The sequence below is a fragment of the Vitis riparia genome, chromosome 8 (genome assembly GCF_004353265.1).
Source record: "Vitis riparia cultivar Riparia Gloire de Montpellier isolate 1030 chromosome 8, EGFV_Vit.rip_1.0, whole genome shotgun sequence".
Taxonomy (NCBI): domain Eukaryota; kingdom Viridiplantae; phylum Streptophyta; class Magnoliopsida; order Vitales; family Vitaceae; genus Vitis; species Vitis riparia.
In genome coordinates, this window is record NC_048438.1 from 9,253,684 (window position 1) to 9,279,431 (window position 25,748).

The window sequence follows — 25,748 nt, forward strand, 5'->3', positions numbered from 1 at the left end:
TGACACTCCTTCACGTTTTAGATTTCACAGATCTTGATAAGCAACATGCTAGTTTTGGTGATAATGTTGATTGATTTTGAAAATGGTCCATCTTCGGGGTATGTTGTGATTAGATTTGAAAATGGTTCTGGATTTTTTATGGTGAATTTCAGATGCTAATAGGTTGAAAATGCTTCCTCAAAAGCCACTTTTGGTGCTATGTAGCTCCATTCGGAAGTACAACTAGTCTTTCTTTGCCAATGTTAGGTGCCACGGCACAATTGCATCGCTATGGTGATATGACAACAAACCAGGGGGATTAAATCATATATGAACTTAAATCCTTCAATATCAGGCTAATGGGTTTTATCATATACTTCTGGTTAACCTAAATTATTACTTTCATAACTGTTGGTTTTGTGATAATTTAGAGCTACTAATACAACCATGTTGATATTTGATCCCATGAAGGGCCGTAACATCCTTTTACCTGCTACAATATATTGGTAAGCTACAAAACAAAGGCTTTAATATCTGCCACCTTCTAATGAACCAGAACTGATCACACCACCTCCCATTGTGCCACAACTGATCCCACTAAAACCCCCACCAAAACCCATAGAGGAAGGACGTGAGTCAGCAAACAATTTATTCCCGTACACATTGAGATATTCCGGACAAATGTCACTGGGAAGAAGATCACTTCCATCTAGATAACAAGTCACCTGCCTCATCGTTGGTCTCGCTTCTGGCATCTTCTGACAACAAATAAGCCCCAGCTTCATCACTAGTTCCATCTCCTCAACCACATAATTATTTTCAAGCTTGGGATCGGCCGCCTCGACTATACAGCCTGCTGCCCAGCACTCACTCACCCATTCCGACAGTAATGGCTGGTTGGACGTTGCATTTAGGTCAATTGGTGGCCTGCCACATGCTACTTCTAAGAGCAATGCGCCATATGAAAACACATCACAATGAGTTGTGGCCTTTCCTGTCCGCGATAATTCTGGTGCCATGTATCCTAATGTGCCTACTATATGTGTGGTGCAGGCTTCCTTCCCATGATCATACAACCTGGCAAGCCCGAAATCCCCCAGTCTTGCACTCATATCTGCATCAAGCAACACATTGTTGGCTTTCACATCTCTATGGACAACCACCTGCTCCCATTCTTCGTGAAGATATAATAGCGCGGAAGCAACTCCTTTCAAGATCCTGAATCTCTGCTCCCAACTGAGAATCCCCGACTTTTTGTGATTGAAGAGGATGTCCCCGAGGCTTCCATAGGGCATGAAGTCATAAACTAGGAGGAGGTCGCCTCTGCGCTTGCACCATCCATGGAGATGTACTAGATGCTTGTGTTTCATCCGTCCTAGACTCGCTATCTCCATTATGAATTCCTTGATACCCTGCCTGGAATTGTGGGAGATTTTCTTGACCGCGATCTCCTCTTTGGTTGTAGGTAACACTCCCTTGTACACACAACCAAAACCCCCTGATCCAAGGATCTCACTGTCCTTGAAACCTTTGGTGGCTTTAAACAAGTCTCTGTATGCAAATCTGTGAGAGCACTGCAGTTCCCATTCCTCTAAAACATCCTTGTACTTGAGCCTCTGCAAACAATACATGGAGATACACACGACAATCACAAGCAAGACAAGCGTTGTGGCCGAACATCCAGCTCCAATCTTCATACCCTCCTTTCTTGCATTCTCAGATTTTTCTGGTGTGGGAAGAGAAGCAAGTCTAGAAGGATTGAGTGTTGGTGCCATTCCATTCATCTGAAAACTCCACCCCAGTATGTAATGCGAGTCTGCTAGCTTGCCCGTGGCTGAAGAGAAGCCCACATACATGGTGTCCTTGAGGATATGAGATAAATCAACCCGGGTGGACAAGAGCGGCCTACTGGGTTTGGGCACAAATAAGGGTGATATGGTGACATTCACCGTCTTATGAGTTGCATCATATTCTATCCAAGCCTGAGTTGGAGTCCCACTCTCCAATTTCAGTCCTTCTTCAGGGTGGGTGTGATTGGCATAATAAGAAGCTGTCTTTGATACGGTAGAATTCATGCTATTGATGTCGATCCCAACGTGATTGCCATTAATATCGTTCGCGAGGCCTCGAACTGTGTCAAATTCAACTGCAAATATATGATTTGAGAGGTTTCCATTGTTTTCGGGACTCAAAATCCCTAGATAATTCTCATACCGGGCTCCAGGAAGTTCCTTGGAAGGAGCTACAGTAAAGGCGAACCCGTGACCTCCACCACTTTCGGGGTCTAGAGGAACAATGGCGAAAACAAAATTGGTGCTAAAAGAGGAAGCACTTTGTGAATGGGCGTCGAACATGTGCAAGGGCAACGAGTAGAAGGCCCGGCCGATGATCTTTTTGGAGAAATTGGTGAGGCGAATTGCACCAGTTGAAGTGATAATGGAAGCACCATTGAGGCTCAAATTTGCGGTGGAAGTGCCTTTAAACCCTTGAAAGATGAACTGGGTGTTGTCAGAGTGGGCTAGATAGATGAGGAAGAAGAAGAAGAAGAAGAGAATTGGAGAAGGGACTGCCATGGCTACTTGGGTGATGAGCAAGGTCTCACTTTCACCTGGGACTAAACAAAATATAAGGGGAACATAGTATTGACTTTAGTTGACCCTAAGCTTGTCCTTGCCATACCTGCTCCATTTGGGCAATTAATTGATTGATTGATGGGTCAGCTTTCAGGTTGCAGAAATTTGAGGCTATCTGTTGTAGTCCACCCAAAGCTTATCTGCTCTTCACATTCCCAAATGCCTCTTAAGAAGGATTCACAAATAAAGTCAAACAGTAATATGATTTTCTTGAGAATGAAGTCATTCATGGTTGAAAAATGATTCACTCAGTGGGTGGTAGAGAGAAAGCAGGGAAAATTGACAGTAAGGGCAAATCAGCTGAGCCTTGACAATGACTCACCACCATTTTTTCAATTACTAGGTGGATGGTATAATGCCACGCTGTTGCCTACGATGGAATACGTGGAATATGTTGAAGTCTTACCTAGAACATGGGCCCTTGCTAACCACTCGCCTTTAATCGTTTTCCTTTGTCAAAAATGAAAATTTATTTCCTAGATACAAAAAATCCCAAATTTAGATTTGAATTTTTCCTAAATTGCAAGATGCTATTCTTCGTAACCATGAGATGAGTGAAATAATTGTTATTCAATGTTCAATTATTTAAACTTTGGTATTACTAACAATTTAATCGGGTACGAGAGTTTTAGTTTATAATCCCAATACAATATCGAAATATAATTTACAATATTTATAAAAAAGATACGTCAAATTAAATGGTATCATGTGTGTTGTTCCATAGTCTAAATGGATGATTTCATTTAGTTGCTAAGAGCTGGATGAATGATACAACCAATAATTCTGTCTAAGTCATTCAAGATGCATACGACTATGATATCTACACAAAAGGCTATCCAGAGGGTTTGTTCGAGCACGCTCCTCTGATGCTAAAGTCAGTAAGTGACTTAAGTAAGTAAGAGAATTTGTCAGAAAGAAAGCGCATACTACTTGTAGAGTCCGCACGGTTATTTACCTATTGCAGTGTAACGCCTTTTTAGGTGTCTTAATAGTACCTTAACTGTGCTTGATTGCGCGATATTATGACATTGATTGTTGATGCATAACGACCGTCTTGCCATGATTAGCTGTTGAGGATGGAATGTTTTACAGTAACGATTGTATTTAATATGGGGTGTGTCTGATGCGCAATCTGCGCATTAATTGACGAGTAAATACGTGAAGGGCAGTTGGGTGTTAGACTTGTTATACCTATGTAGGATTTGTCCTTCTGACCTACTTTGGGACAGATCAATCTCTTGGCCTTAGAGCCATTAGGGCATACGATCGTTGGTCCATATGGTTGAAGACGGTTTTCCACATGGCTTACCCATCCAAACAGTCATGAGAGAGTGGAAGACTATAAGATGATCTTATAGAGGGAGTCCCACAATGCCCGCCAAGTCTTGTAGTTGGGCCTAGATTGACATCAGACGACCAAACACAAGATTTGTAACTTTTGGAGAATTTGAAATCATGGCGTCAAAATTCATATGTCCCATGCTTACTCATTGGGGGGGTCACGTTAATCGAGGCGTTGTGTCAGGCGGTGCACCCCTTCGGACTCCTTGATTTCTGTAACCATACCCTATATAGGTCAGTTGCTTTTAGGCAGATGATTCATTTCTTTGCTTCTATCACTTTTGGTTGTCTTTTCCTTTTCATGGGCAATGCTTTAGGCCTTTTACCACAACACAATTCACTGGGTAAGTAGTTCCTCTTTGATCTTTATTTTCATGGCTTCTTCTTTTGTTTTTTCATTGTTGAATGCATTCCGACCACGATGTTCACTTATGCTTCCCATAATTTTTTTTCGAAATTTGTTCTTGGGTGAGTTTGGTTGTGGCATTGGAGTCTATTTCTATCTCCTATTGGCATTTTGTCAAGTTCTATAGCGTTTTTAGGCTTAGGTGAGACTATGGCTTGAGGCCGTGATGTATTTTGGATATGACTTGCTCAACAAGTTTTTTATTGGGTCGTTTAAGGTAAGAGATACATCACTTTCCATGTGATGAACATAGCTTTTAGTTAGGCGTCTTTGTAGCGCGTCCTCGTGCTGATTAGTTAGTACTTCTACCGCGTAGCTGTTATGTGATGTCCCACATTGGATAGGGGAGAATGTTCCTGACACTATATATGTAGAGGCTCCTCTTAACCAAGTAGACGCGTTTTAAAACCGTGAGGGCCCCTTTGGGCCCAAAGCGGACAATATCTACATGGTTGGGTGCGGGTCATTAAAAATGGTATCAGACCCAATCCCCTACCTCGGTGTGGGGTTTGTTTGGCCCCGTAAGGGGTGTTTGTCTGTTTGACCCCACAATCTCATAGGACACAACGAGGACGTTGTGTTTGCATGGTGGATGGTTTGTGATGTCCCACATCGGATAGGGGAGAATGTTCCTGACACTATATATGTAGAGGTTCCTCTTAACCAAGTAGACGCGTTTTAAAATCGTGAGAGCCCATTTGGGCCCAAAAGCGGACAATATCTATATGGTTGGGTGCGGGTTGTTACATGTTCATTAAACCCTTTGTTCCATTTGTCAACATGGACAAAAGTGAGGTCACATCCACAAGTAGCAGAACTTAACTCGATGGGGCTAAGTCATTCCAGTCTAGTCATTCCTTGATGGGAGGTCCGATTAGCGAGTGGTCCGAGCAAGAATTTTGTGCTCACTTTTATATCCCGGACTCAATCTCCATCCAACTATCAAACGGAGAAGCTTCGTCTACAGATAGGCTTCCTAACAATATGGTCTACTTCACCAAAGAACAATTTGCAACAGGACTCTGATTGCCCATCCTATCCTTAGTGAAAAAATTATTGCATTTTTCTCGGATCTCACATGCTTTCATTTATCCTAACATAATCTAGATTTTGATGGGATGCAATGTCTTAGACACCTTATATCAACTAGACTTGTCTCTACTAGGGGTGTTGTTTGTCTACACCATAAATATGAGCCCTAAAGAGCGCTTTAGTTTTTCGGCTCACATCCCCTTCTTATAGTTCGTAACTAGACTATTGGACTTTAGTAAGGATTGGGTTAAGGGACACGTACTAGTGTCCAACCCATGGAGTGGATTAACTGATGGTCCAGACAAGCTATTTAAGCCCACAAGATCCCTGGAGATACCAAGTATTTAATGCTCCCACAACGTGTATACTTGCTATTCTTATTTTCTTATGAATTCTACTAATAGGTGTTTTGTCTGTGTAGGTAAAGATGGACGGGGCCACTTGGTCAAGTGGGTAGAGAAGTTGTCATTTGCCTGCCTTAACAAATTGTTCGAGATTAACCAAACTAACTGAAATCATAATGTGTTGTTTATAGAGAAAAATTTGAGGGTCGTTCTCGTTCAAGCTAAGTCGTTTGTAATCCATCTATTCCACGACTAGCACCATCGACTTTTGTGTCGGGTGAGCATTTCATGTTGAAGGACCTACCTTTCTACAAGGGCACTCGTCTTGCTGATGTCGAGGCAAGACAAGCCCGCCTAAATGCTTGGAAGAAGAAACACCAAGAAGGGACTCTACGATAAGCCTCTGGTTCTACTTCTTGGGCAACTTCAAGCCCTACCCCTCAGCCAACAAAGAAGAAGACTACCATCCAACTTCAAGCTCAAGAGACTGTGACCGAGCCAAACGAGACATTTGAAGTAGAGCAGACTGAGTAGTGTGAGACCGTCGAGCTGGTCGTGCCATCTATCATCGAAGAAGCGGGAGAAGAAGAAATGACTGCCAACTTACAAGCCGGGTTTCGCAAGTGACAACAGAAAAGAGTGAACGAGACCATTGAAGTCAAGTCTTTAACAAAAAAACAAAGGACGGGTGACAAAAAGGGTTCGTCCTTTAAGTTTGCTTCCATACCTCTATTGATGTCGATTCCCTTATTTTTGCTCATTCCTAAGGCATATGATGTGGTTAGCATTCTTTTTCATGGATTGGAGAATATGACCACCATATCAAGTGATGACTCCACGCCTAGTGTGCAAACTCCACCAACTGCTCACGTTGATGTGCCTAGCTGAGAAAAACTTGATGTTCTTTTAGAGCAATTCCCCACATTCACCAATATTGAGTCTCCGATGTCCCACATGAATGAGCTCTTCCCAATACTGGAGAGGATTCCAATAGATGTGATTGTTAACCCCTAACAGAACTTTATGGCTCGTGTCCTACATGAGACCATATACAAGATCATTGAAGCGATCATGCGCTTGAAGGATTACACGACCATGTAGATGACGGAAGTGGTACGATACCTTTTACACATAATGTATGTGCTTTACATATACTTTTTCCTTACTTATTCTTTTTGGCTCTTTGTAACAGATTGTAGCCGAGGTCCGAATGAGACAACGTTTTCATCTTTTTGAACGACTGAAAGTAGCATAAAAAATGAGGGCATACACGACCCATAGTGCAGACTGCCAGAAGAAGTTGTTGGATAAGTTAGAGATGGCTAAGACAGTAGAAGTTGTTGCACAGAAGGTGACAGTTGAGGGTGTGGGCCTATTGAGGAATGCAAAGTTGAAGAATGATATGCTTCAGGCTGAGATCCGTCAACTGAAATTGGATATGGCTGCCTTAGAATCATGTAAGGCCAAATATGAAGAAGAGGTGCTCGGTTGAAGTTGGAGCTCAAGCAGACCGTGTCTGACTTTGCCAAGGAAAAGAAGAAACTGGAGGCAACTTATCAATAGCAACTAGATGACATGTTTTTTTTTTTACATCTATCACTGTTGTATGAAAAAACATGGCATCATCGATGATATCCTTAACATTCCATCGAACGAGAAAGATGAAGTCGAGCTAGGAAAGGGCGTCGGCCAAGGGGACGACTCGGGAGTGGGAGACCGATTTGCAACAACTAACCATGAAGATCAGGATACTGCCTAAGATTGCTGCTTTCATTGTTCTTTCTTTTGGTCTTTTAGGTCTTTTAATTGTATAGACATGGGCTTTTTGGCCATTTTTGGATGCTATAAATGAACACAATTTTTAAGGAATTTGCCTACTTATGGAATATGCCTGTGTATTTGGTTTGCACCATCATACTCATTACTTGGTACAAGTTATTCTCATGGCCTTAAGTGACATTAACTATCTCGGGCCTTTTGGTTTTCCTCCTATAGGAATTTATTACTTGTCTTAAGGCTTATGCCACTTAGGCCATGCCTTTAACTTATGGCTTGCGCCATATTCGCCATGCCATTTACAATATGACTTATTAGCCGTTTAAAAATGAAATACAATTTTATATATGTACAATTTGTTTATTGATAGTATTTCCTCAAATTTGCTACATTTCAAGGATGGAGCAGTGACATTCTATCTAACTTCTGCAGATAGTATGCCCCTACTTCTCCCACCTTGAGTACAATAGAAGGTCCCTCCCAATTGGGCTAGAGCTTGTCAACTCCTATTTCAATTGTGTTCTCAAAACCTCGCCTTCAGACCAAGTCGCCTGGATAGAACAATCGCGGGTGTACTCTCTTGTTGTACTGAGCCATTATTTTTTGCTGCTAAAAGGCCAATCAAACTGTTGCAGCCTCATGTTCATCATTTACTCAGTCTAGATGCATTTTAAGATTTTTTTCATTGGTTTCCGATTCTTGCATTGTTGTTTTGACCGTGTGTAGTCCTATCTCGGTTGGAATGAAAACTTCCATGTCATATGCTAAGGCAGATGGGGTGACCCTAGTAGGCCGTTTGTTGGTGGTTCTCTAAGCCCATAATACACCAGGCAATCCACCTATCCACTTAGCTCTCGCCCATTCCAACTGTCTCTTTAAATAATTTAACAATGTTTCAAATATTGTCTTTACCTATCCATTACTTTGTGGATATTGAGGCATCGAATAAACGTTTTTTATCTTTAGTTCTGAACAAAAATCTCAAAAGGTACTACCAAATTACGGACTGTTTTTTATAACAATGGAGTGAGGAATTCCAAATCGACATACAATGTTTTTCCAAATGAACTTTGTCACGTCTTTGTCTTTTATGTTAGCAAGCCTCAACTTCCACCTACTTGCTGAAATAGTCTATGATTATGAGCAAGAGTTTTTTCTAAGCCACTCTGATTGGTAATGGGCTGACTATGTCCATTTCCTACTAAGCAAATGACCAAAGACTGGTTACTTGGTTAAGGTAGTCGGTTGGTAATTGGGAGATAGACACATGCCTTTGACATTGATCACATTTGCGGACATAATCCTTAACATCTCATTTCATTGTAGGCTAGTAATAGCCTTGAGAATAGGCTCGATGAGTTAAGGTCTGTCCTCCTAGGTGGTTGCCTCATGCACCTTCATGGAACTCAGCCAAAACATATTGAGCCTCCAAATCGGTCAAGCATTTCAGATAAGGCCCTCAAAAAACCATCTATATAATTGATTGTTGATCAAAGTAAATCAGACACCTTGAACATGAAGATTATGTGCTTGTTTTTCCATCATCTGGGACTTCACTGGTGCGAAGGTAGTTGATCATAGGTGATTACTACCAAAAAGTGCTATTTTGTAGACCTAATTATAATGGTTTTAAGCACCTTTGTGTAGTAATCATATTCATTTAACCCAATTAATTCATTAAGGTCCTTAGTAATTGGTTTTAACCATTTTGTGGCAAGTTTACATGTTTTTATCAGCTTATGAATCAATTCAAGCATGCCAAATGATGGAGGAGCTACTTGGACAAGTTAAAGCAAGGATTTTGGAAGTTTACAGGCTTGAATTTCAAGTGGAAACACGAGCACAAACAAGAACAATGGAGAAGAGGAGAGAAGAGGAGAACAGAGGACAGCAGCTGCAGTCTTCTTTCGCACTTTGGGGAACTTCCCGAAGTCCATTTTCTACATGCTATATACCATTTCAAAGCTCAGGAAGTCAAGAATCCAATGCTTCAAACCGTGTACAATTTGGAGCTGAAATGAGGAAGATATGGCCTTCGGAAGACAACTGCATCAAACCTTGCACAAATTTCGCAAGGTGAATTTCTCCTTGCGAAATTTCGCAAGGGGATTTTCCTCACGATGCGAAATTTTGCCATTTCGCAACATTGCGAAATTTTCGCAAGGAGAAATTCACATTGCGAAAATGCCAAATCTCCTCTGTTTCTCCACGCACGCACCACCGACTTCTCAGATATTTTTAGCTTGATATTTTCTCATGTAAATTCCTTTTGTAACCTTGTATTCAGCCATCATAAGGCTTTATCTTGTAATTTTGCTATATATAGAGGTGCACAACACCTCCAAACGAAATTGGATTGGAATATGGATGGATTGGGGAGATCGATCCTCTGTACATTAGCTTAGAAATATAAAGCTCTGTTTTTCTTCTTTTCTCTTTTCTTTCTCATTTTCTTAGTAGCCAAACAGCCTCTGAGGACTTTTCCTTAGAGGATGATTGGCTAAAACCTTTAAGTTTCTCAAAGTATGGATGTTATGTGATGGCTTGGATGCAATCCCATGGAAATTTCTCGCACCCGGAAGGTAAGGTAGTCGTTTTTCATTAATGGTTCATTAATGTAAATTTTGGTTTTTATTTCCTTTGGACAACTTCCAACGGCCAATACTTGATAAGCTTTTGGATTTCTATCCATTAGTTATCTTCTACGAGCTATTGGAAGGTGAGGTTTTCAATTCCAAGTTTTGCATTAATCCGTTAGAACCAATTTCAATGGCCATTGAAAGGTGAGTTTATCACCTGAAATGACTTTGAGTTGCCAATATTTGGTAAGCTTTTGGCTTTAGACCATTAGTTATCTCTTACGAGCCATTCAAAGGAAGTCTAAGGTGAATAACCATTGATAAAATCCACTACCATCTGTTTTGCCATTTTAAAGGATTAAAACTTGATTTGCTAAATCCATACCGGTTCGGGAAGCAAGCATCACCATAGTTGCAACCCCAACGCGAGGAGCCTATCCTGAGATTTCCAATTTGCATAAGAGCCAAAGCATAGCTATCCTATCTTTGAGAAACTTGTTTTTACACCCTTTCATTATAATCTTTAATGTTAGCTTAAATTAGTTTAAATCTTTCTCAAACATTTTCATCTTCTTTTAAAGCTAACATCCATAAGAAAATCACCTATTTTCCTAATTTGAATATCACTTGTGTTTGCGAAAACCCTTCCCAGTGAACGATCCTAGAACCACTATGCTATAGTAGCTTGGCTACTTTAGTAATAGTATTTAAGGTATAAATTTTGTTGATACGCCTTTAAAGCTAAGCTACCAAGAGTCGCATCAATAGGTTGCATCCATCCTACATCTGTATTGGCTATACCATGGACCCATTTTGATGCAATAGAAGGCTTGGGCTAGATTAGACTGGAAACATAATGGATTTGGTGATTGCCAAGGCGGTGGCAACTCCGGCCATAGCATTTGCTTTCCCGTTCTCTTCATGAGGAATACACTTAATTCGCCAATCAACTAGCTTGGCTAAACGGGCTTCCACACCTTTAAGGCAGCAAGACATACATTCATCTCTAGCCTCACATTCACGTTGAATCTGCCCAACCACTAATTGGGAGTCACTTTGTGTTTACATTTTTGATGTTGTAAGTATCAAGGCGAGTTCAAGGCCAACTATCATCACCTCGTATTCGGTCTCATTGTTAGATGTGGGAAAATTGATGCGGATAGATTGTTCAATCTATTCCCTGGCAAGGGAGGATAACACAAGATCTACCCTAACTCCTGATGTTCTTGAAGCTTCGTCTACATGTTGGATCCACCAGTGGTCGACTATGTCAGTTTGTACCTGTTTTTTAGGGTAACTCGATTATAAAATCTGTGAAGACCTGGCCTTTTAGTGAAAAACAAGGCTTATATTGTATACCATACTAACTTAACTTAATAGCCCATTTCATCATCCGTCCAGATAGATCCAGTTTGTGCAGTGTGACCTTTAATGGTTGATTTGTCAGGATTGTCACTTGATGTGCCTAGAAAAATGGATGGAGTTTTTTTGTCGCAGTGTGCAATGCTAGCGTCATCTACTCTACTTGAGAAAAATGGGTCTCAGTGTTTACCAAAGCTTTACTCACGTAGTAGATGGGTTTTTGCCCGTCTTTTGGGGTTTTTTCTGAATAAGATGATGCTAACTACATAGTCTGACACAACGAGAAACATGTATAACTGCTCGTCCACCTTTGGACTACTTAAGATAGGAAGTTTTGTGAGGTATTTCTTGATAGCATCGAAGATGCTTTTGCATTCCTCAATCTAGCCGACCGTTTGGGCCCCATGTAGAGTAATGAAGAAATAACGGAGTTTATCGGGGAATCGAGCTATAAACCAATCCAAGACTACTAAATGGTCCGTCAGACATTGCATTTCCTTCTTAGTGGTTGGAATGGGCGTCTCGATAATGAATTTTACTTGGTCCGGGTTTAGTTTGATTCCTCATTGAGTCACCAAAAAACCAAAAAACTTACTCGGGATGACGCCAGACGTGCATTTAAGCGGGTTAAGCTTCATATTATACTTCCGAATTAAGCCAAATGCTTATTCCAAATGTTAAACATGTTCTACACGAGTTTTACTTTTGACGACTATGTCATTAATGTACACCTCCACTGTTCGTCCTGTCAATGGTTTAAAGATTTTTGCCATCAACCTCTAATATGTCGTGCAAGTATTTTTGAGCCCAAAAGGCATGATGTTATAACAGTATAATCTATGACAATGAAAGTCATTTTTCTTTGATCAAGACGGAACATGAGTGTTAGCCCAAGGGTTCTTCTAATTAATTTTTTATGATAACAAACCATGGTTAAGTTACTAATTGGTTTGAATTGTAAAGAATCTCAGTTATTAATTTGAAAATTCATCAAATGGCCTAATGAATACAAGATCAAGACATTTGAAAAATCTTTATTCATAGGAAACAAATGTAAGATGAATGCATGAGTGCACTTAGGTTTTACATATCATTTCATGCATTTTTGGAAAACTCGATTTATTCCTTAAAGTTACAATTTCATTAAAACTCAAGTTTTATCAAATGTATCTTAGGCAAAATGTTTCAAAATTGATATATTAATTCACCTAAAGACCTTACCTAAGTGTTTGAAGAGAAAAAAACAGAAAAAGATAAGTTTTTAGGGCCAAAATGTTGAACTGGTCGAGGCACTAGTTTACCGACTAGGATATCAGTCGATCGATTCTCTTTGCCCGGTCGAGGTTTGAACGAGGAGTACAAAAACACTCTTTCTCTTTCAATAGCCTTCTCTTCCCGATCGACATTCGATCGAGGTTTGGTCGAATTCCGGTCGAAACAACAGTAACCTGCCAAAACATTAAATGCTCCAACGACTAATGAACCGATCGACCCCAAGCTCGACCGGTTCAGGCTGCTTTTTGATTTTCTTAGCTCCTGAGGTTAGAAACCTATAAATAAAGAACGCCACTTCATTTATGAGATATAGAACACCTGCATTTATTTGTCGACCCACTTGTTCTTACCTTAAAAGCTCTCATTTCTTTCTTGGTGCATTAAATCTTCACTTGCATATCCTTTAGTGCACCTTTGTGATTTATCCTAGCGTTGATTTGCATTTGAGCTATCATTGAGCTAGGTTGAGGGATTCATTCTTGTAAAATTGAGTGTTAAAGCTTTCAAGTGAGTTAAATCTTGAAGAGATTGTCTAAAAGCCCATTGGAGTTAGAATCCAAGTGTAAAGGAGATTAAAAGCTTGGTTGAAGCTTTAAGTTAGTGGAACCCTCACTCGGTTAGGAGCTTGAGGAGAGTGGACGTAGGTAAGGAAGTGTCGAACCACTATAAAATCTGAGTTTGATTCCTCTGACTCTATCTCTTTATATTTGCTTCTATTGTGCTTAAATTTGTTGTGTTAAAAAATAATTTAAAAAACCCAATTCACTTTTCTTCTTGGGTGTTTTTCTTATTTAAGATTAGCCTTTATTTTCTCAATGGGGACTTGGTGGTATCTAAAGAAAGCATCTAGGAAAGAGAACTGTTAGCCCAAGGGTTCTTCTAATCAGGTTTTGATGATAACAAATCATGGTTAAATGACTAATTGGTTTGAATGGTAAAGAATCTCAGGTATAAATTCAGAAATTCATCAAATGACCAAATGGATACAAGATCGAGACTTTTGAACAAAGGAAACAAATATAAGATGAATGCATGGGTGCACTTAGGTTTTTCATACATTTTCATGCATATTTGAAAACTCGATTTATTCTTTAAAATTTCGATTTCATTAAAACCCGAGTTTTATCAAATGTACCTTAGGCAAAACATTTCAAAATTGGGAAATTAATTTACCTAAATACCTTGCCTAAGTGTTAGAAAAGAAAGGAATTGAAAAATATAGGTTTTCGAGGCCAAAAGACTGAACTGATCGAGGCTCTGGCTAACTGGCTCAAACGGTTGGGGAACTAGTTGATCGGTTACCCTTGTCCGATCGAGGTCTGGTCGAGGAGTGCCAAAGCACTCTCTCTCATCCAATTGCTTCCTCTTCTTGGTTGAGGTTTCCTCCTTCTCAATTGAGGTTTGGTCGAGGCAATGGTAACCTGCCAAAGCATTAAATGCTTCAACGACTAGTGAACTGGTCGACCCCTAACTCGACCGGTCAAGATTGTCTTTGCTTTTCTTGGCTCCCGAGCTTAGAAACCTATAAATTGAGAGCTCCACTTCATTTATGACATATAAAACACTTGCAATCAATTGTCTACCCACTTGTTCTTGGCTTAAAAGCTCTCATTTCTTTCTTAGTGCATTAAATCCTCACTTGCATATCTTTTAGTGCACCGTTGTGAGTCATCCTAGCTTTGTTTTGTATTTAAGCTATCTTTGAGCTAGGTTGAGGGATTCATTCTTGTAAAAATTGTGTTAAAGCCTTTAAGAGGTTTGAATCTTGAAGAGATTGTGTAAGAGCCCATTGGAGCTAGAATCCAAGTGTAAGAAGATTGGAAGCTTAGTTAAAGCTTCAAGTTAGTGGAACCCTCACTCGGTTAGGAGATTGAGGAGAGTGGACATAGGCAAGGAAGTGTCAAACCACTATAAAATCCGAGTTTGAATTCTCTAACTCTATCTCTTTATTTTTTATTATATTGTGCTTAAATTTGTTGTGTTGAATTTTTTTTTGAAAAACCCAATTCACTCTCCTCTTGGGTGTTTTTCTTATTTAAGCATAACCTTTATTTTCTCAAGAACATCCATTCCCAAACGTGAAATCAACAATCTGATCAATTCGGGGCAAAAGGAAGCTATTCTTCAGGCAAGCATCGTTTAAGTTTGTATAATCCACACACTCACCAGGTTCCTTCTTTCTTGGTACTACCACGACGTTGGCCAACTAATCTGGATAAGTGACTTCTTGGATAAAGCCAACGACCAATAGTTTATTGATTTTCGTTTGGATTACTTTCAGCGATCTAGGTGAAAGCTTTGGACTTTCTATCTCACATGATGCATGTTCGAGAGAATATTCAATTTATGAGCAGCCATAGAAGGGTCAATTCCTGGCATATTTGAATGGATCCAGGCAAAGATATCTTCATTTTGGAAGAGCAAGACTTCTAGGTGGCTACGTTTCTCCGTTGTTAGCAAAGAGTTGGCCCTTGTTATATGACCTTCTTCGTCTGATAAGGGTAGGGACATAAAATGATCAACAGTTGGTGGATCTTCGCCTATTGTTGTAATTGTTATTGGTTCTTTGCACTTGACGACTCAAGTTCATTCCTGTTGGGTCTGTTTGCCCAACCTTTACAATCACCTGGTAGCATTCTTAGGCAATCAATTGGTTGTCGAGTGAATCCACTTGCCTAGCCTTAATAAGGTAACTCACCATTTGATGATAAGTAGATGAGATGACTTTCATTTTTTGTAGCCATACCCATCCTATAATGGCATTGTAGGGTAATGAATCTTCTACTACTGAGAAGTTGACATTTAAGGTGATTGGACCGGCTTGGACATGAAGGACAACATCGCCCAGGGAGATTGTTAATGCTCCATTGAAACAGGTCAAGATGCGGTTGAGATTTTCTAAAGCAGACGAGGAGAACCCCATTTACATATAGGCTGACATTTGTAAGAGGTCAACATAGTTTCCAAAATTGATTAGAATTTTGCGCATATCAAAACCATCAACTCCAGGTGTCAAAACCAAGGCGTCCTCATGTGACAAGATTACCTGGTTGGAGTCAATAGGAGGAAAGGTAATGGGCTCGCCTATCAATCGACACTTTCACTAATGAACGTGCACTGAACGACATGTAGTCTTCCCTTTACAAAAGTTGCACTAACTAGCCTTCGCCTCTACCTTTTGGAATGGTATTTGTCATCTATGAGCCCTTCATGTATATAATTGATAACCACTCTAGGTGTTGTAGGAGACAAAAGGGCTTGTTCAGTTGCCTCTGCTTCATCTTGTCCACCGGGGGTATGGAGTGCAGATTCTTGCACTGCTCTATGGTATGTCCATGCTCCTTATGGTAGGAGCACCATCGCTTCTGGTCTCGCCTGGCCAGATCTGTCTTGATCAGCTCTGGCCATCTGAACTTGTGCAGCTCTTGAATTAACAGAATGAGCTGCTCATAAAAGATGGTTGGTGGGGTGAGCCTTAGGGGTTGCTGCTACCATTCATCCTACTTTTATCCCCTTTGTCTAAACTAATTGTTTAGGGGCTTTGAGCTTCTAGCTTTATTATTTTTTGTTAGTCGATTCGTGACTAAAACCTGCTAAGAAGCTTCTCGAACATCGTTTTCGAGCACAACATACTTATCCTACAGCCTACACAAGTTGTCTATCGAGGCGGGCGGCTTTTTGCCAAGGGATTCAAATAACGAAGTGCTTGGGCTTATGTTTCGTTTAAAAATATGGAGAATGACGTCCATGCTGTAAGACTCAACCTAAAGTATTATCTGGCCGAACTACTTCATGAAGTCCCTCTACGATTCATTCTATTGCATCTTAATGTTCTATAAGGTGCTTATGTTCTACTTTTGGTGTGCATAACATAAGTAGTGACCGAAAAATGCCTCAAAAACATCTCGAAATGAATTGATGAAGTTCTGGAGTAGGCGGTGAAACCAGGATAGGGTTAAACCCTGGAGGCTAACAGGAAAGACTTTGTAGAGTAGTATATCATTCCCAATGTCCAATATCAACTGTCGATAGTGCAGTAGATGATCAAATGGGTCACTCGTCCCATCCTACATAGTGAACTTGGGCACTAAAAACTCTCTAAGAGGCTCGTAGCTAATTATATGAGGGTTGAATGGCGTGGTGAGCATATCATCTAATCGTTAGCTGATGGAGTCGAGGAGTGCCTTTCCTATAGGCTCAGACACTATTGGCAACTCTGCTTGCAAAGATTGGAAGCTTGGTGACACCTTTTGTTTCGATTAGCCCATTTGGGCCTTCAAGACGTTGGATATGTGCAGTGGTGCTTGTGCCCGTTGGTCTTGGAGCCCTAAGCAGGCCCTTATGGCCTCAGACAAGTGGGAGCCTAGTCGTTGTCCCTTTTTTCACTTTCCTCTTCTGAAACTAGCAGCTTCGTCAGGGTGAAATTGGTCAGTTGAGGCATAAGCCTGTTTGGGCTAGGTAGTAGAGTGACTAGAGGAAAAGTTTTCCTCATACATATGGTGAGACAAATCCATGTGCCGTCTGGCTGCAACTCCGATTAAGGTTGGTCTGTTGAAGAGATGTACGATGACTTTGTGAGCAACGCCCCTCAGCCATCTGAGCTCGCAACTCTTGATTTTCCTATCTCAACTGCTCGACTTGCTGGAGCAATGACTGCATATGTCGCTCATTTTCTTCTTACTTTCTTTCCATTTTAGCTTGCCAAGCCTAAAATTAGTCAGCCACAGTGGTTGATTGGGATGCATTAGACGTATTGGTAATCTTGCTAGTATGCTTTTTGTGTCGATTTCCCACAGATGGTGCCAATGTTGTTCCACAAGATGGGTGGTTTCGTCTAACTTCCAAGAGCCGAATCAATGATACAACCAATAATTCTGTCTAAGTCACTCAAGATGTAGACGACTATGGTATCTGCACAAAAGATTGTCTGGAGGGTTTGTCCAAGTACACTCTTCCGATGCTAAAGTCAGTAAGCGACTTAAGCAAGTAAGGGAATTTATCATAAAGAAAGTGCATACCATTTTTAGAGTTTGCATAGTTATTTACACCTAGTGCAATATAATGTCTTTCCATATGTTTTAATAACACCTTAACTGTGCTTGATTGCATGATATTATGACATTAACTACTGATGCATAACGGTTGTCTTGTCATGATTAGCTGCTGAGGATGGAATGTTTTCCAGCAACGACTATATTTAATATGGAGTGTGTCTGGCACGTAATCTATGCATTAATGGGCGAGTAAATGCGTGAAGGCTAGTCGGGCATTAGACTTGTTATACCCGTGTAGGATTTGTCCATTCGACCTACTTTGGGACAGATCAATCTCTTGGCCTTAGGGTTGTTGGGCCATATGGTTGAAGGTGGTTTTCCACATGGCTTACCCATCCAAACGACTGTGAGAGAATGGAGGACTACAGGACTACCTTGCAGAGGGGGTCCCACAATGTGTAATTTGAATCTTATTATTTCTATGGTCTAGATTTGAAATTTGACAAATATCAATTTAATACCTTGACATTTTCCTTTGATTTATAATTACTGTTTGTAAATTTTTGAGGTTGGTGGCACATATATTGGTCTTGTTGCCAGAAGTATTGGGGACGCATGCCATGGATCAAGCGTTCTTAGTATTGCCAGGAAAAATTCTAATCTGCGGATTGTTCTATGATATTTCAACGGGCCGAAAAGGTTCCTTGGGCCATTTTACATTCGTTGTTGCCATTTTTCTAGCTCATGTTCTCAATCCCGCCTCGTTTGCCTACACGTTTGTACAAATTATATAATGGGTCTTGACTTTTTGGCCATCTTCATGATCATGAAATGACTTCCATTTGAAATCTTGGTCACCTTTTCATTTTTACTTACTATCTTTTTCAGAAGAAATCTGTAATTTGCTTCCAAGCCTTGCCATCATCTGTCACTTTGCGTTTTTTATGGTGCATCTTTTACAAGATGCATGCGATGGCACCTGACCCATGTGGCAATATAACAAACCCAAGTGTTTTAGGGGTTATTTGATTAAAAGGATAATTAAAACCCAATTTTGAAAATCTAATGCTCCACTTTTTTTTATCATATTTTTAATGAAAATATCTTTATTCTTTTCTTGTAAAAATATCAAACTTCTTTTAAAATGTATATGTAAATATATGAAATAATAAAAAATATTTATATTAAAAATTAATTACTTTTCAAACAAAAATATGAAAGAGGTTAAATTCATTAATATGGAGATTATTTCATCCCTTTAATCAATTAATTCTAATTTTATCACCTATTAGAGTTACTAATACAAACATTTTTCATATCAGGAAGAGAAATTTAACACCCTCCACTGCTACCAATATAATATAGTGGAAACTGGAAAGATGCACAATTAAGGCTTAGAGGCTTTAATGTCTGCCGCCTTTCAATGAACCAGAACTGATCACGCCACCTCCCATTGTGCTAGAATTGATCCCGCTAAAACCCAGAGATGAAGAACATGAGCCTGCAAACAATTTATTCCCATACACATCGAGATATTCTGGGGAAAGATCACTAGGGAGATTATCACTTCCATCTAGGTAACGAATCACCTCCCTCATAGTCGGCCTCGCTTCTGGCATCTTTTGACAACAAATAAGCCCCAGCTTCATTACTAGTTCCATCTCCTCAACCGCATATTCATTGTCAAGCTTGGGATCAGCCGCCTCAACTATACAGCCTGCTACCCAGCATTCCCTCACCCAGTCCAACAGTAATACCCATTTGGATGAGGCATTTGGGTCAATTGGCGGCCTTCCACAAGCTACTTCGAGGAGCAATGCGCCATATGAAAACATATCACAATGAGTTGTGGCCTTTCCTGTTCGCGATAATTCTGGTGCTATGTATCCTAATGTGCCTACTATATGTGTGGTGCAGGCTTCCTCCCCATGATCATACAACCTGGCAAGCCCGAAATCCCCCAGTCTTGCATTCATGTCTGCGTCAAGTAACACATTGTTGGCTTTCACATCTCTATGGACAACCACCTGCTCCCATTCTTCGTGAAGATATAATAGTGCGGAAGCAACTCCTTTCAAGATACTGAATCTCTGCTCCCAACTGAGAATCCCCGACTTTTTGTGGTTGAAGAGAATGTCCCCAAGGCTTCCATTGGGCATGAAGTCATAAACAAGGAGGAGTTCATCTTTGTGCTTGCACCATCCATGGAGGTGTACTAGATGCTTGTGTCTCATGCGTCCTAGGCTCGCTATCTCCATTATGAATTCCCTGATCCCCTGTCTTGAATTGTGGGAGATTTTCTTGACCGCGACTTCTTCTTGGGTTGCAGGTAACACTCCCTTGTACACACAGCCAAAACCCCCTGATCCAAGGATCTCGCTGTCCTTGAAACCTTTGGTGGCTTTAAACAAGTCCCTGTATGGAAATCTGTGAGAGCATTGCAGTTCCCACTCCTCTAAAACATCCTTGTACTTTAACCTCTGCAAATAATACAAGGAGATGAACACCACAATCACAAGCAAGACGAGCGTGGTGGCAGAACATACAGCTCCGATCCCAATACCCTCCTTTCTTATCTTTTCAGAATTTTTCGGCCTTGGAAGAGAAGGAAGTCGAGAAGGATTGAGTGGAGGTGCCACTCCATTCATCCTAAAACTTCATCCCAGTATGTAATGTGAGCCTGCTAGCTTTCCGGTGGCTGAAGAGAAGCCTGCAAACATGGTCTCTTTGAGAATATGAGATAAATCAACCGGGGCGGACAAGAGTGGCCTACTTGGTTTAGGAACAAACAAAGGCGATATGGTCACATTCACAATCTTTTGAGTTCCATCGTACTCAATCCAAGCCTGAATTGGCATCCCGCTCTCCAATTTGAGTGGTTCTATAGGGTGGGTCTGATTGGCATAATAAGAAGCTGCTTTTGATACTGTGGAATTCATACTGTTGATGTCGATTCCGACGTGATTGCCATCGATGTCGTTCACCCAGAGGGCAGCGGCCGTGTCAAATTCAACTGCAAAAACATGATTTGAGAAGTTACCATTGTTTTCTGGACCCAAAAGCCCAAGATAATTCTCAAACCGTGCCCCTGGAAGTTGCTGGGTAGGAGCTAGAGTGAAGGCCAACCCATGACCACCGCCAATTTGAGGGTCTAGGGGAACAATGACAAAAACAAAAGTAGTGCTAAAAGAGGAAGCATTTTGGGAATGGGTCTTGAACATGTGCAAGGGCGATGAGTAGAAGGCCCGGCCGATTAGGTTTTTGGAGTAATTAGTGAGTCGTATTGCACCAGTTGATGTGATAACAGAAGCACCATTGAGGCTCAAATTTTCAATGGAATTGCCTTTAAACCCTTGAAAGATGAATTGGATGTTGTCAGACAAGGCTAAGTTGACAAGGAATAAGAAGAAGAAGAAGAAGAAAAGAATTGGGGAAGGGATTGCCATGGCTGCTTGGGTAATGAACAAGAGGTTGAAGATGAGCATGGTTTAACCAACATTGACTTGGGTTGACGCTATGCGGGCCTCCCGTTATAGATTTTTTTATTTTTTATTTTTATTTTTTATAAATATTATTTTCAAAAAATATTATTGAAAAAAAAAATTGTTCGAAAAATAAATAAAGAATGATATTTTTTTTGTTATGCTAAATTCTATGTTGAAAAAAAGAAGAGAATGAGTTTAGTTTTATACTTAAAAAGACACGGCCATTTTTAAAAAAAATATAAATTTCATTTTTTCAAAAGACAAAATTTATATGGAATTCTATTGATATAAACTAGAGTAATTTTAAAATTTTGTTTCATAAAATAATTTTTATTTTGTTATTAAAATTACTATTTTGTGCAAAAAAAAGTCCTTATTCTATTTTACCTCTTTCTTTTATTTTATATGTCTTTTTGGAAATTCATTGAGCAATTGATGACTTAACTTATTATATAGAAATTTTGATAAATAGAGAATAAAGCTTAATAATTAAGCTTGACCACTAAATGGATTCATCGGATTCCTCTTATTAATAAAAGATTCAAATTAAATTTTAATGATTCCAAGGTACAAAATAAAAGTGAATGGGGATGGGTTATTAAATATTTTAATGAAATTATAAAAATAGTTGCAAGTAGGCATACAGATAAAATTACAATAATTATTGTGAAATGTATGACTTAAATAACATGTTAGCGGCTAAGAACAATGAGTTTTAAAACTTGGAGATTGAAGAAAACTCGAAAATAGTTATATATTATTATAATAAAAATAGTAAAAGTTTTATTGCATTATTAATAGGGGATATTTGGATGTTGACTCAATATCTATTGAGAAATAAATAGAACAACAGATTGTTTAGCTAAAAAATATATTTATAAAAAAAAGTCTATAATGTAGAGGATAGATTTTCTTAAAGATGTTACAAAGTTTGATTTTGAAGATTATTATAACTCATCTTTCAATTGAATGTCTAGATACTCTATTTTGTAGTTTCTTTCCATAAAAAAATAAAAAATAAAAAGGATTTCACACCTAATTCTAAGAAGGGAAAATCTTTGATAGGATATGAAATTATGTCAAATATTTAATTCGATGTTTTATCTAAATGATCAAATTAAAATAATTGGATAAAGATAATGCATAAACATATGAAATTAAAATATTTAAAAAAAAGAAGAAGTATGAAATAAAAAGAATCATGGCATAACAAACTATTTTACAAATACAATATGATAGAGGTGTAATTAAAATTTTAAAAAATATTTAAAAGATCCATCAAAATCAATCATTTTTTTTATTTTCTTATTATTTAATCAATAAAAATTGAACTAAACAAACATTTTATATATATAAATCTAAATTCATATCAATTACTTTTAAAAAGAAATAATTTTCATAATTTTCAAAATCATGATACATATTTCATAATTTTGAATAGATATTTTTAATCATTTTCAAAATTATGATACATATTTAAAAAAATTGAATTTAAGTTAAAGGTATCTTTTAAAGAGACATCTTCTACAATTTCAGAAAATTGGATTTGTATTAAAGGTATCTCTTGAAAAGACACTTTCCACAATTTCATAAAATCCAATATGCATTAAAGATGTCTCTTGAAAAAACACCTTTCACAATTTGACAAATTTGAATGTTTCATGAATTTAATTTTAAAGTTAAAGATGTCTCTTAAAGAAACACTTTCTATAATTCAAAAAAAAATTAATTTATACAAAATGTGTCGTTTGAAAATACACTTTCCACAAATTCTAATATATACTAAAGGTGTCTTTTCAAGAGACATATTCTACAATTCTAGAAAATTGGACTTATAGTAAAGGTATCTCTTGAAAATACACTTTCCACAATTCCATAAAATTCAATATGTATTAAAAATTATGGAAATGATTTTAAAGCTAAAGATGTCTCTTGAAGAAATACCTTCAACATAAAATCGAAATTTTCCACAGTGTATAGGAATTGTGGAAAGTGTCTCTTAGTATAAACCCAATTTTTTAAAAATTATGGAAGGTGTCTATTCAAGAGACACCTTAGTATAATTCCATTTTTTGGGAATTGTGGAAGGTGTCTTTTCATAATTCCATTTTTTGGGAAGACACCTTCCACAATTTTAAAAAAATGGGTTTGTACTGAAAGTATTTCTTAAATAGACACTTTTCACAATTTCCATACATGGTGGAAATTTTCGAATTTATGCTGACAATTCCCAAAAAATGGAATTATACTCGGACACCTTTCATAATTTTTTTTTTTAAAAAAAGGTTTATATTAAAAGTGTCTCTTGAATAGACAATTTTCATACACAATGAAAAATTTTGAATTTTGAAGAGACACCTTCCATAATTCCCAAAAAATGAAATTATACTAAAGGTGTCACCTTCCATAATTAAAAAAAAAAAAGTTTTATACTAAAAGTGTCTCTTCAAGAGACACTTTCCACAATTTCTATACACAATGGAAAATTTCGAATTTATGCTTCAAGAGACACCTTCCATAAAAGGAAAAAAAAAATATTATCTCCTAATTAGTATTACCTTCTATACAACCAAATGTTTAAAGTTTATCACTTATATACATTATAATCAATATTTTGACATTCAATCCAAAACCAATGAAAACAAGTAAACCAAATATCAATTAAGTCAACACCTTTCCAAAATAGTAACAATACTATTTTGTGTAAAATAAGTCCACAATAGATAGAATACTACAAAACTTGCATTAATAAAAAGTTAGTTAATCCAAAATATAACAAATATAAATATACATCTTGAGTATTTGTCCAAAATAATGATATGCAAAATACTAACAGTATCCAAAATACAAGTCATATGTAATAACATCCTCAATGTGTACCGCACGAAGAAGTCTTCATCTTCCATTGTGGATGTCCATGATATGCATGCTCCACTATTGGATCTATAGGGCTAACATGTACCCCTCCATGAGCTCGACGACCACGTCCTTGACCATGTCCTCCACCATGATCATTCTTTTGTTCTTTCTGATCATCATTTGCTATATGAACTAACTTCTCATCAACCAATGTAACCTCTATCGATTGTGGTGATGATGCAACAAGTGGTACTACAGGTGGAGTGGATGGCACCTCCATAGGTGTAATAGAAGTCTCCTCAACAGGTGGCGGGCTAATGTCAGTCGATGGTGCATCTTTAAGAACAAATGTATACCTAGTCCCTCTCATATGAGCCCTTCCCCCTCTAGTCCGTACACCTCCTGATCAAGTAATGGATGATATCGGCTGCTGATGAGGTGGTGGACTAATGTCAATCACTAAAGTCAATCGATGGTCGTACTTGAGCAACAACTTGTGTATGACTGAATCAAATTATATTTATTTTAATTTATCAAATTCAATTTAATGTATTAGTTTAATACAAGATAAACTATTTAATTTTAACAAAAAAAAAGATAGTATATCCATTTTCATATATGATAAATGATTTGAATATTAATTAAATATTTAAAATTAATTAAATTTAAATATCGCTAATTAAATATAATAATAATAATTGTTTAATTAAAATGATCCAATATTTCATTATGTCCCAAGCCAAATCTAACCCATATTCGATTGGGTTAGTTTCATTGTTTTCCTAAACCCAACCCAAATTACACCATCCATAATCTCCAAAATCTTGTTAGATTTGGTTCCAAGTTGCAACCTAGTGAAGAATCCCATTTTGCCCCATGAAATTGAATTTGCCACTGCTGGTAGCATTTCCTTCACTACATTGGCAACAAGCTTCACCTAGTGAAGAATCCCATTTTACCCTCATGAAAAAGGCCCTATTTTCCTCTACCACTCTCAATCCTCTTAGGTACTAATCTAATCATGTTATTATTTTTTATTTTTTTTGCAACCCCCATTTGATTCCCAAGAAAACCCATTTCCCATTCGATTTCCGGGAAAATTCATCCTCGTTTGATTTTCGAGAAAATCCATGCAAAAACCCCAAGGAAAACAAAAAGAAAATTGATTTCTTTTTTCTCTTTGTGCTTTTTGGATCTATTCTAGGGGTCTCTTTGCTTTTGTGCCATTGGATTTATATTTCACGAACCCTAAATCCATGATTTTTGAGCCAGGTTGAAAAACACAACCTTTCCCTGCAAATCATGATCAGATTGCCAAATAGCATCTTATTATTTTTATAAAAAAGAATGGATAGATTTTGTATCATGTGCGCGGGCTGGATTGGTAAGAAATATCGGGAAATTTCTTGAAAATTACCAAAATTTCCTTCAACCCATAATTGGTGACGAATATTGTGTCGAAGTCGGCCGATACAAAAATGAAAACAAAATTTTCAACTTTCCCACACTTTCTTGAAAACCAAATAGAATCATAACAAGTCGAACCACAAAAAAAAATGAAAATTTTCTCCATAATTTTTAGTCTACTTAGTTTCATTGTAAAAAAAAAAAAAAAAAAAAAAAAAAACGAAAACTTTATTTTTTTTCAACTTTCCCACACTTTCTCGGTGACCAAACACAACC

General features: G+C 38.2%; 1 protein-coding gene, 1 long non-coding RNA gene and 1 pseudogene across 2 annotated transcripts; 1 reads left to right on the top strand and 2 right to left on the bottom strand.

Moving 5' to 3' along the window:
- Positions 1-310: 310 nt before the first annotated feature.
- Positions 311-2,706, bottom strand: LOC117920213 (L-type lectin-domain containing receptor kinase S.4-like). Its single transcript, XM_034837619.1, has one exon. It carries the CDS (start codon positions 2,550-2,552, stop codon positions 507-509), a length of 2,046 nt encoding a protein of 681 aa, XP_034693510.1. The 5' UTR covers positions 2,553-2,706; the 3' UTR covers positions 311-506.
- A 3,829-nt stretch (positions 2,707-6,535) lies between these two features.
- On the top strand, positions 6,536-7,600 carry LOC117919678. Its single transcript, XR_004652125.1, has 2 exons — positions 6,536-6,848; positions 6,928-7,600. It is a non-coding gene; the product is annotated as an uncharacterized LOC117919678 (long non-coding RNA).
- Positions 7,601-19,019: 11,419 nt separating this feature from the next.
- LOC117919984 lies at positions 19,020-21,197 on the bottom strand (annotated as a pseudogene).
- Between the last annotated feature and the right edge of the window lie 4,551 nt (positions 21,198-25,748).

Bases quoted from the DNA above. Each gene is read 5' to 3' on its own strand.
- LOC117920213 (XM_034837619.1), bottom strand. From the start codon at position 2,552: ATGGCAGTCCCTTCTCCAATTCTCTTCTTCTTCTTCTTCTTCCTCATC.